The sequence below is a fragment of the Eptesicus fuscus genome, chromosome 5 (assembly GCF_027574615.1).
Source record: "Eptesicus fuscus isolate TK198812 chromosome 5, DD_ASM_mEF_20220401, whole genome shotgun sequence".
Taxonomy (NCBI): Eukaryota; Metazoa; Chordata; class Mammalia; order Chiroptera; family Vespertilionidae; genus Eptesicus; species Eptesicus fuscus.
Genome location: NC_072477.1, coordinates 67,246,746 through 67,259,675, shown reverse-complemented (window position 1 = coordinate 67,259,675; position 12,930 = coordinate 67,246,746). Strand labels below are relative to the sequence as shown.

General features: G+C 41.3%; 1 protein-coding gene across 1 annotated transcript in view; it reads right to left on the bottom strand.

Moving 5' to 3' along the window:
- The window catches only part of FSIP1 (fibrous sheath interacting protein 1), a 199,031-nt gene extending 188,535 nt beyond the window's left edge, over positions 1-10,496 (bottom strand). Inside the window, exons 1-3 of the mRNA XM_054715635.1 lie at positions 10,491-10,496; positions 7,846-8,032; positions 2,902-3,056 (exon numbers count right to left, since the gene is read on the bottom strand). Of these exons, the coding sequence (XP_054571610.1) occupies positions 2,902-3,056; positions 7,846-8,032; positions 10,491-10,496 (348 nt within the window). The remainder of the gene's footprint in view (positions 1-2,901; positions 3,057-7,845; positions 8,033-10,490) is intronic.
- Positions 10,497-12,930: the final 2,434 nt, after the last annotated feature.

Here is a 12,930-nt window from a genome sequence, read left to right as displayed (position 1 = left end):
AGGCTTAATCCCACATGCAGGAGGCAACCAATCACGATCTCTCTCTCACATGGATGTTTCTCTCCCTCTCCCCCTCTCTCCCTCTCTCCCTCTCCCTCTCTCCCTCTCTCCCTCCCTCTCTCCCCCTCCCTCTCCCCCCCCCTCTCTCTCTCTCTCTCTCTCTCTCTCTCTCCCCTTCCCTTCCACTTTCTCTAAAAAATCAATGGAAAAAATATCCTCGGGTGAGGATTAACAAAAAAAAAAAGAAAGCAACATTGATATTTTGTTAAATTCCAACTTTGTTTCCAATCTTGTACATACAAACAAGAAAATTTAGGTCATTTTTATTCCTTTAATTAGGAAATCTATTAATGTTTCCTGTCCCCACAAAATTCTGTCAAGTATTCCCAAATTGAGTCAGATATAATGTCCAACATTATATCATAAATAGGGGCCCAGTGCATGGATTCGTGCACTGGTGGGGTCCCTCAGCCTGGCCTGCAGGGATCGGGCAGGAACTGGCTTTCTGATATCCCCCAAGGGGTCCCGGATTGCGAGAGGGCGCAGGCCAGGCCGAAGGGCCCCACCAGTCACGATCAGGGCCAAGGAGGCACAACAGAAGGGCTCTAGGGAATGTCTGGCCCTTATCAGCCAGTCCCAATCGGGGCCAATTGGGGCTGGCTGGGGAGGGACTGTGGGAGGCTGGCCGGTGGGGAGGGACTGCAAGAGGGCTCCAGGGCATGTCCGCCATCTCACTCAGTCCCAATCCCGGACCCCAGCAGCAAGCTAATCTACCAGTCAGTGTCTTCCCCGTGGTGGTCAGTGAGTGTCATAGCACTGGTCGAATGGTCGAACAATCGGACACTTAGCACATTAGGCTTTTATTATATAGAATTACCTTACTTAAAGTTACTTAAGTTTCTGTTTAATATTTCTTTAACTAATGAGTAACCTAAAAGTACATTATCAAATTACAATTTCAGGACATTTCAAGATTACTACTGTATTTCATTATGTTTCCAGTTATAATTCTTGTTTCCAAGCAAGTAAAAAATCTGCTTTGAAATTCAACAGGAATAAGTGGGCAAATTTTTTTTCTGTTGAAATTTACACAAATTATTTCTTTAGTTTAAAGCACTGCATTTTGTGCGTTCCTTTCTTTCCATCCCAGTGGTCTTCCTGAGAACTTATAAAAATATATTCTTAGTTGCCATTATTGTTCATTCATATTATTGTCAGGAAAATTTCCTCTGAAGTACCTCATTTGATCAAAGAGAAATTTATCAAAAACAACCAGTTATTTCAATGTTCCTTATCTTAAAAGTGCTCTCCTTTGAGGGGGAAAATTAAGTGTGAGCCAACTGCTATACATCAAGTCAGTGCCAATATCTGGTCAATATCCACCCCTCAATACTACAGAGAATAAGAGGTCCAAGAAGGCCAAGGAAACTTAGTCGAGCACTAAAAATACTGAGACAGAAGCAAATAGAGTGTGGTCCCAGACCTCAACCACTTTAAAACTTCCTGAAGAGATCTTGACCAGAATATGAAACGAAGGACTTCCTCACTTGTTAGTCACAAAAGTTTACTCAAATAATAATAAGAAACAGGATGCCTACTGGGTTGTTGGTGGGGAATGGACACACAAGTGCCAATGCAGTGCCTAAAATCTGGAATGCTGAAAAGTTACCTTCCTCCACAAAATCCTAATAATAAAGAGGTAATATGCAAATTGATCATCACTCCAACACACAAGAGGCCACCCCCATGTCATCAAAGATGGCAGCCCCCATGTGGACACAAGATGGCCGCAGGGGAGGGCAGTTGTGGGTGATCAGGCCAGCAGGGGAGGGCAGTTGGGAGGGACCAGGCCTGAAAAGGAGGGCAGTAGGGGGCAACCAGGCCTGTAGGGGAGGACCTTGGGGGGGGACCCAGGCCTGCAGGGGAGGGCACTTGGGGGCAACCAGACCTGCAAGGGAGGGCAGTTGGTGGGGGAACAGGCCAGCAGGGGAGAGCAGTTAGAAGCTACCAGGCCAGCAGGGGAGGGCAGTTAGGAATGACTGGGCTGGCAGGGGAGGGCAATTGGGTGGGGGGGAATCAGGCCTGCAGGGGAGGGCAGTTGGGGGGGACCAGGCCTGGGGGAGGGCAGTTGGGAGGGACAAGGCCTGCAGGGGAGGGCAGTTGCGGGGAACCAGGCCTGCAGGGGAGGGCAGTTGGGAGGGACAAGGCCTACAGGGAGGGCAGTTGAGGGGGTCAAGGCCTGCAGGGGAGGGCAGTTAGGGGTGACCAGGCTGGCAAGGGAGGGAAGTTAGGGGTGACCAGGCCAGCAGAAAAGGACAGTTGGGGACAACCAGGACTGCAGGGGAGGGCAGTTCAGGGCGACCAGGACTGCAGGGGAGGGCAGTTCGGGGTGACCAGGCCTGCAGGGGAGGGCAGTTAGGGGCAACCAGGCCTGCAGGGGAGGGCAGTTGGGGGCGACCTGGCTGGCAAGGGAGGGAAATTAGGGTTGACCCGGCCAGCAGGGGAGGGCAGCTAGGGGCAATCGGGCTGGCAGGGGAGCAGTTAGGCGTCAATCAGGCTGGCAGGGGAGTGGTTAGGGGGCAATCAAGCAGGCAGGCAAGCAGTTTGGAGCCTGCAGTCCTAGATTGTGAGAGGGATGTCCAACTGCCCATTTAGGCCCACCGGGATTGGGCCTAAATGGGCAGCTGGACATCCCTTGAGGGGTCCCAGATTAGAGAGGGTGCAGGCTGGGCTGAAGGACTCATACCCTCCCCCCCCCCCCATGCACAAATTTCATGCACTGGGCCTCTAGTAAATGAATAAAGGCAGACCACATTAATAACTACCACAGTCTGTGCTCTTTTTATTTGTCACAGAGGAAATGGCTTCTTACATGTTAGCATGTGTTTATATCATTCTTACCTTCAGGTCTTCCCATAGCTTTATTCTCATTTCTAGACCTTGCTTCTTAACTTCTTTTTCTCTATATTGTTTCCTCATCAGTATTTTATCAAGCCTATTCATCTTCTGAATCGCATCTTGAAGTTGAGAATCCAATTCTTTTAATTTGGGTTCATCTATATTGTGTTGAAAGTAGAAATAAGCTTGAAGTTTAAAAAGCCATAAAGCTTTGTTTTGCTTTGTTTTTACTATTTCTTCTTTCATTCAACAAATGTTTATGGCTGATGGCAATAAGGAACATTGGGTCAAGTATCTTGATTTACAGGTGCTTTCACATGTAGTTTTTCACATAATTATCTAAAAATCCTGTGAAATAGACATGTATTCTATTTTATAGCTGAGATAACTGGATCCTTTTAAATAACTAATATATTATAGCACTGAACCCAAAAGTGGGTCTTGTATGATTTTAATTCCCATATTCTTTCTCCTTCATTCTGCTATACCTTTTATATTCATATAATTAACAAATAAGGAATAATACAAAAACCCTATCTTAAAGCTGCTCCAAACTAATTGAACGAGAAGGCATGTACACTACAGATACAGTGAAATGAACATGTCATACTAGTAAGTGACACAAAATGGTTCCAACATATAGAAACAAATTTGGAAAAGTACTCCATGTAACCAGACACCTTTTACCTATGCCCCTCCCACTTATTCTATTCTCTAAATGTTATTGAGTTGTGGATAATTGGAAGTAACTTATTTGAAATTAGGGACTCTAGAATTTTCATCATTCAAGTTTTAACATGTTTAATGATATTAATAATAGCAGCTAACATTTATAGTGTTACTTGATAGGCACTGTGTTAAGTACTTTATTTACATGCATTATCTCATTTAATCCTTATCATAACCCTGTAAGGTTATAATTATTGGCCCCATTTTAAAAATTTGTAAACTAAGGCTAATTTATAACTGAGTGACATACATATCCAAGATGATATAACTATTAAATGGCAGTCAGTTTCCACCCTGATCTGTCTGACTCCAGAACCAAAGCTCTCCACCACCGGGCGATACTTCCTCTGTGAAGCCTGATGAAAGATGATCATCCAGCAATGAGCATAACTGCTCAAACACTGAAGTCTCAGACACCCTAGTTTAGATCATTAGAAATGGCATATTATGCTAAGAAAGGCCAAATTTTGCAACTTTTGAAAATCCAAAGAGTCCAATGATTTTTTTTATAATGTATATTAGAGGCCCGGTGCACGAAATTCGTGCATGGTGTGTGTGGGGGGGGGTCCCTCAGCCCAGCCTGCACCCCTCCAATCTGGGACCCCTCGAAGGATGTCTTACTGCCGGTTTACAGGGATCGGGCCTAAACTGGCAGTCAGACATCCCTCTCGCAATCTGGGACTGCTGGCTCCTAACCGCTCACCTGCCTGCCTGATTGCCTCTAACCGCTCTGCCTGCCGGCCTGCTCACCCCCAACTGCCCCCCCTGCTGGTCTGCTCGCCATCACCTTCCCTCCCCACTGGCCTGCTCGCCTCCAACTTTCCCCCCATGCTGGCCTGCTCACTCCAAACTGCCCCTCCCCCCACTGTCCTGATCACCCCCAACTGACCCCCACTGACGGCCTGCTCACCCCCAACTGGCCCACCTGCTGGTCTGCTCACCCCCAACTTCCCCCACACACACCGGCCTGATCACTCACAACTGCCCTCCCCTCTTGGCCTTTAACCACCTCTACCTCAGCCCCACCACCATGGCTTTGTCCAGAAGAACATCCGGAAGGTCTCCCAGTCTAATTAGTATATTACCCTTTTATTAGTATAGATAGTGGCCTGGTGCATTGGGTGGGGGCTGGCTGGTTTGCCCTGAAGGATGTCCCAGATAAGGGTGGGGGTTCCCTTGGGGCATGGGCGACCTGGGCGAGGTGCCTGTGGTGGTTTGCAGGCTGGCCATGCCCCCATGGGGTGAGGGTCCCCGCTGGGGGGACGTGGCCAGCCTGGGTGAGGGGCTGATGGCTGTTTGCAGGCAGGCCAAGCCCCCCAGAGGGGACCCTCACCCCATGGAGGTGTGGCCAGCCTGGGTGAGGGGCTAAGGGCTGTTTTCAGGCTTGCCATACCCCCTTTGGGGTGCCTGGCCAGCCTGGGTGAGGGGCTGATGGCTGTTTGCAGGCTGGCCAAGCCCCCCAGCAGGGACCCTCACCCCATAGAGGTGTGGCCAGCCTGGGTAAGGGGCTTTTTTTCTTTTCTTTTTTTTTTTTTTTTTAGTGCCTCCTTGAGCAGAGGCCAGGGCCAGCTGGAAGCAGGTATCTGGGATTTATTTATCTTCTATAATTGAAACTTTGTAGCCTTGAGCGGAGGCCAGGGCCTGCCAGGGTGGGCGGGAAGTTTGGCTTCCTCCATCACCGGGGGCAACCCAAGCCTCCTGCTCACTCCAGCTCCGTGGCTGCCACCATCTTTGTTGGGTTAATTTGCATACTCACTCCTGATTGGCTGGTGAGTGTAGCGGAGTGATGGTTAATTTGCATGTTTCTCTTTTATTAGTGTAGATTACTTCCTCTTTAAGGAAATTAAAACATTTTCAGAGGGAATAAGCTTATCCAAAAAGATCATATTAATGAGGCTCTGCACATTTTAATGCGTATGTACTTCAAATGTAATAGCCTCTAGTTCTAATTCCCAGCTGCAAATCCTAGCATGCTCAGGCTCCGTGTACACAAGTCATCTTTAGAGCAGGCATTTTGAAGTAACTCATCATGCAGTACTGAAACAATATTAAATACAATTTAACTGGGTGACAGCTCATCTCAACTACAATACCTTATTTCCTGATGACTATAATCCTGAATCACTTGGCCTTACGTTGAGAGCTAATATCATCCCAAATTTATACTAACTCAGCAGTTTTCACAGTTTATGAATCTCACCTTCTCTTGCATTGGTGGGGAAACTTTTTTCTGCCAAGTGTCATTTGGATATTTATAACATCATTCACCATACACAATTATCAACTTAAAAATGAGCCTGCTATATTTGGTCAAACATGTAATTAACTCAACCCTAATACCTTGGCAGGGCCAGACCCAATGATTTCATGGGCCTTCCATGGCCCGTGGGCAGACATTCACCACTCCTGCTCTACAGCCTTAAAAATTACTGAGTCCAAAGTAGCTTTATTTATGTGAGTTATATCTATTGATAATTACAATATTAGAAATCAAAACTGAAAATATTGTAAATATTTATTCATTTTCTAATAAATGTTATTACTAATTATATGTTAACATAAATGTAATACTTTTTTAAAAATAACTATATTTTCAAAAAAATACTGAGAAGAATAGCATTGTTTTAATTTTTGAATATCTGGATTAATAGAAAACAGCTGAAATCTCATATTTGCTTCTAAAGTCACTCTAGAGCAGTGGTTCTCAACCTTTCTAATGCCACGACCCTTTAATACAGTTCCTCATGTTGTGGTGACCCCCAACCATAAAATTATTTTTGTTGCTACTTCATAACTGTAATTTTGCTACTGTTATGAATCGTAATGTAAATATCTGTGTTTTCCGATGGTCTTAGGCAACCCTGCTAGCGGGAAGTTGTCAAGCTCACATGGACATACATAAGTTTTCTAAAATCCCACCTTTCACTTAAAAGCTCAAATTTTATCATTGACAAAAAATACTGTCAGTTGTCTTCCTAGAGGTAACAGGCTCATTTCTTTTTTTTTTTTTTTTTTAATGTATTTTTTATTGATTTCAGAGAGGAAGGAAACAGGAGATAGAGACATCAATGATAAGAGAGAATCACTGATTAGCTGCCCTCCTGCATTTCCCCCACTGGGGATTGAGCCAGCAACCTGGGCATGTGCCCTGACCAGGAATCCAAACCTGAACTCCTAGTTCATGGGTCAACATTCAACCACTGAGTCACACCAGCCAGGTGATTTTTTAAAATATGAATGCCAAATACCCAAGTCTAAAGGATAATAGTTTTTCTGTCAGTCATTCTTTCAAGTAAAGATGGTGTTCCATTTAAAAAGTGGCCACTTCAGTTCTCAAACTATCACACAAGTACTTTTCCTCAGCACAACCTTCACATTTTGGTATACTAGTACAGCAGAATTGTTTTATATGTGCCTCCCATTCTACCACAAAAGATATTAAAAAGATGTGTATTCAAAGGTCAAGATATAATAAGATTATTCATTTTTATTGCTTCAAAGACATTCTTGAGTGACACTGGCTATTTCTTTTTTCTGCCAGTGCCTGGTCAGGAAGAATACAAGGGCTAATAGTGCAATTTGATGTCATTGCCTTGGTTCAAATTTATGCCATTGCCTTGCTAAAGCACCAACAATTTTACCTACACTGTTTTTGCACCATCAGTGCAAATGTCCATTCAGTGGGCAAGAAGGCAAATTGATTATTTCAGTATTATGATAAACTACATTACTAATATATTATGTCAATATTGTGATGAAAGTAGTTTTTACTTTGCAGAGCTCCTGAAAGGGTCCTAGAGACACCCAGAGCTCTGAAGACCATATTTTGAGAACTGCTGTTCTAATTCATTCTGACCAGTATTAATTTAATAACTATGAAAAAAAGGAGTCTTATAAAATCCAAGAATTAGTAATATCAAGTGGCATTATCCCTAAAAAGTATTTATAAATTACATGATACATTTTATTGTATAATTTTAGTAATCAAAAAGATCAATAATTCCTGTAATGAAATACAGAAATAAAGCAATTTTATTAAATTATATATCTTATTATTTTTCTAAGTATACTTAAGGACTCCTAACAGTCTTCTAAATAATAACTTATGATTGATTGTTCACACAAAAAATAACTCATTATTTATTTCTACTTACCTGATAAAAACATATCTAATTCTAATACTTTAACATCTATAATTATCATTAGCCAATCACCTACCTGAACATTTAGAAATTATCTGATGCTGAACCAAGTTCAAATCTTCATCTGACCCTTCTTCAGCCAGTTTTATATTATTCTCAGAGCAATGTTCTCCTTTATCATCCTTATTGTTTCTACTTCCCTCTGTATTACTGCTTTCTGAGTGGCCCTTTTTATCAGAGTTCAACTTGATCACAGTATCAATCTAAAAATTATTTCCAAAGAAACATTTTTCAAAAATAATGTACTATTTTAAACTTTGAGTTTCTAAACTATTTTAGATAATGGAAGTATATGTGGGGACACATATACACTAGTATTAAAGCATTCTAGGAATGTAACACTTTTTAATTAAATGTAATTTAACTACACAATTAAATTTAATAACAATCTGCACCAAAGAAATATGCACCATTCTCTAGCAATTTCTAGCAATAATGGAGAAAAGTCAGGAATCAGTCCTGAAGAGAAATGCTCTCTGCCAGGTTCGGGGAACGAGACATGCTGGTCCCTGCTCCCTGAGCTTATACTCAGCCGACCAGTCAAAGGTCTAGAGCTGTGCTGTCCAATCCTATATAATAAAAGTCTAATATGCTAAGTGTCTGGTTGACTGGTTGGCCGTTCAACAATCAAAGCATAATATGCTAATGATATGCTAAGGCCGCTCAACCACTTGCTATGGCGTGCATTGACCACCAGGGGGCAGACGCTCCCTCCAGCTGGTAGGTTAGCTTGCTGCTGGGGTCTGATTGATTGGGACTGAGCAAGATGGGCCGGACACATCCTGCAGCCCTCCCGTGGTCCCTTCCTGGCTAGCCAACCTCCCACATCCCTCCCCGGCCCCAATTGTGCACCAGTGGGGTTCCTTGGCCTGTCCTGCACCCTCTTGCAATCCAGGACCCCTCAGGGGATGTTGGAGAGCTGGTTTCGGCCCAATCTCACAGGCCAGGCCAAGGGACCCCATTCGTGCACCAGGCCTCTAGTATAATATAATAGCCACATGTGGCTATTGTCATGCACCAGGCCTTTAGTATAATATAATAGCTACATGTGGCTATTGAACAGCTGAAAAGTAAGTAGGCTGAATTGAAATGTACTTTTAATGAAATTCAAGTCAGAACCATGTGCTTTGGTGATTATTTTTATGCTATTAACAGTTTTTCTATTTCATTATGGTTTCTCTTTCCATTTTAGCAACATTCACTTTGAAAACACCACTTTGATGCAGCTGTGTTTTCCTGAGAGAACAAGAAAAGACATCCATAGCTGAGTCAGGAGAAAACAGGGGTCACAGGACACATGGCAGGGAGAGTCATAGTGGAAATGAACACAGCCCAAGGGAGGGTCACAACCTCAGGGAAAGAGAGCCAGCCACTTTTTTTTTTTTTTAATCCTCACCTGAAGGCATGCTTAGACATATGAAGGACATGCTTATAGAGAGGAAGGGCATGCTTACAGAGAGGAAGAAGAGAGAGAGACATCGATGTGAGAAACATAGACCAGCATGCTCCCTGACTGGGATCTAACCCACAACGCAGGCATGTGCCCTGACTGGGAATCTAACCAGCAACCCTTAGATGCACCAGAGGACACTCAACCGAGCCACTTCAGGGGCTGGGCAAGAGCACCAGCCACTTCTGAGAGGAGTACCTTTTCCTCCCAATGGAAGGACTGTCTCCTCCAGTCCTTCAGGGCTCAGTCCTTGGAGGGTTTTATGTTCTCTCTATACCCACGTGATCAATCTCCCCTATTGTAAACTGTGCCCCTTGAGAATCTCCATGGCAGAAGGTTGGTGGTGCTGAGAATTAAACTGCCAGGGATACAGGGGCATCTCTGTTCACCTGAACTGGTACATAAATCCCAGCAGAACTGAGCTGAGTCAGTGATATAATTATAGCCACCATTTATTGGTGAATTACTATTAGCCAAGTCCTGTGCTAAGTACTTTACACACACTGCCTCCTTCACTCCACACTATGACCCTATGGTAAAGGCACTGCTACCTGATTTAACAGAAAAGAAAACGGATCTGGTATAGAATGAAACTAGTGAAGACCCAATTTATAAACAAAACAATGCCTACTTTATGAAATTTCAGAGGTGTTAAAGAGGGTTCCCTGTTCAAAAACATACTTCTGTCAAAGGCCAGGTAAAACCTGAAATCCATAATTTCCAGTAAATCCTTAAGGATTTTCTGTAAAAATGCTGAAATTGCTGGGAAAGGTCCCGTGGGCCTTGTCAGTCATTTATATCATGGCATTAATGAATTTAGCTGACCTTACCCTGAGAATGAGTTTTTATAGAGAGGAATATAGAATATACAAAAAATAACTAGATAATAGCAATATACTCAGATAACACACTTCAGGACACATAAAGACCTTTCACATGTATCATCACACATGATCCTGTTGGAATGAGCAGGAAATAATAAGGCAAAAAGATTAAACTGGAGAACAAAAGGCTAACTTTGTCCATTTCACAATTTTACCCATAGCTCCCCGCCCATCTTCCCCAGTCCATTCACTGTCCGATAGTCTCTCTGTTCCTAACCCTCCTGCTCTTCTACCCTGTGGCCTATGTGTATGATTTTCCTTCCTTCTTCATTCTCAAAGCCACATTCCAGCTCCAATTTTCATTCCTCCATGTCCCCCACTTCATACCTGCATGTTAGTCCCAGGATAAGTAAATACCCTATAGAAACCTTTCCTAACAATTAGATTCCCTACCTGAAAGATATAGGATTTTTTACAAAAAAAATATTCATAAGCAAAAATAAACCAAAAATTTTAGAATGAGAAATCTATTATTACTAAAGAAGTTTCATTAAAAATCTAGCATTTTAAATTCATTTTCTGCCATATAAAAAATTTTGGCAATATATCAATCAATGCCAAATTTGAACAATAAAACTAATAAAAACTCCAGGATTTATTATTCAGACAAAACATAAGGTTTCATAGACAGTGAATCATTTGCAATCAGCAGTCAACGTGCAATATACCTGTGACTTCCTTCCCCAATCTAAGATGGACCTTACATATTTTCCAGGAACTTGATTAACGCAAATCACAATTTCTTTGGAGGCTTTCCTTTTGATAATAAATATTCTAGAGTTAACTGTAGCTTAGTAGGTTCAAATAAAATTTTACTTGAATGACCACTGATATTTTTCTTTTAAGTAAGTTTGAACAAAGTAATATTAATCAATGTATTAAAACCTGTGTGTCAATATTGTGAAGTTGCTGCTTTACAAAAAAAAAAAATCAGCCAGGAATATATAAGCAGAAATACTAATTCTATGGTACTCTAAATTTTATTATTCAGACAAAACATAAGGTTTCATAGACACTGAATCATTTGCAATCAGCAGTCAACGTGCAATATACCTGTGACTTCCTTCCCCAATCTAAGATGGACCTTACATATTTTCCAGGAACTTGATTAACGCAAATCACAATTTCTTTGGAGGCTTTCCTTTTGATAATAAATATTCTAGAGTTAACTGTAGCTTAGTAGGTTCAAATAAAATTTTACTTGAATGACCACTGATATTTTTCTTTTAAGTAAGTTTGAACAAAGTAATATTAATCAATGTATTAAAACCTGTGTGTCAATATTGTGAAGTTGCTGCTTTACAAAAAAAAAAAATCAGCCAGGAATATATAAGCAGAAATACTAATTCTATGGTACTCTAAATTTTATTATTCAGACAAAACATAAGGTTTCATAGACACTGAATCATTTGCAATCAGCAGTCAACGTGCAATATACCTGTGACTTCCTTCCCCAATCTAAGATGGACCTTACATATTTTCCAGGAACTTGATTAACGCAAATCACAATTTCTTTGGAGGCTTTCCTTTTGATAATAAATATTCTAGAGTTAACTGTAGCTTAGTAGGTTCAAATAAAATTTTACTTGAATGACCACTGATATTTTTCTTTTAAGTAAGTTTGAACAAAGTAATATTAATCAATGTATTAAAACCTGTGTGTCAATATTGTGAAGTTGCTGCTTTACAAAAAAAAAAAATCAGCCAGGAATATATAAGCAGAAATACTAATTCTATGGTACTCTAAATTTTATTATTCAGACAAAACATAAGGTTTCATAGACACTGAATCATTTGCAATCAGCAGTCAACGTGCAATATACCTGTGACTTCCTTCCCCAATCTAAGATGGACCTTACATATTTTCCAGGAACTTGATTAACGCAAATCACAATTTCTTTGGAGGCTTTCCTTTTGATAATAAATATTCTAGAGTTAACGGTAGCTTAGTAGGTTCAAATAAAATTTTACTTGAATGACCACTGATATTTTTCTTTTAAGTAAGTTTGAACAAAGTAATATTAATCAATGTATTAAAACCTGTGTGTCAATATTGTGAAGTTGCTGCTTTACAAAAAAAAAAAAAAAAATCAGCCAGGAATATATAAGCAGAAATACTAATTCTATGCTACTCTAAATTTTATCAGTTTTTTTATATTATCCTACCTACACAAAGAGGAAAAATCTTCATTCTAAATTTATTGAACACATATTTTATGAATACTTACTATGTGCCACACTAAATGCTGAATGCTATGAATAACACAGAAAGGATGGACCAATTGAGTTAAAGAATTGAAACCCGCCCCCAGATGGGTGGCTCAGTTGGTTGGAGCATCTCATACACCAAAAAGGTTGCAGGTTTGATTCCTGGTGGGAGCGCATATGGAAGGCAGCCAATCTATGTTTCTCTCTCACATTGATGCTTCTCTCTCTCTCTCTCTCTCTCTCTCTCTCTCTCTCTTTCTCTCTTTCTCTCTCTTTCCTTCCCTTTCTTCCTCTCTCTCTCCTTTCCTCCCTTTCTTCCTCTCTCTCTCCTTTCCTCCCTTTCTTCCTCTCTCTCTCCAAAATCAATAGAAACATGTCCTTGGTGAGGACTGAAAAAAGAACTAAAACAATAAGAAGTATTGAATACTTACTAGGTGTTAGTCACTGTTCTAAGAACTTTAAATATTATCCTTAAAATATGCCTATGAGGTTTTAACAGATGAGAAAACCAGCACAGAGAGTCAAAGTAATTTTCCCAAAATCACATAAAATGTGGTCA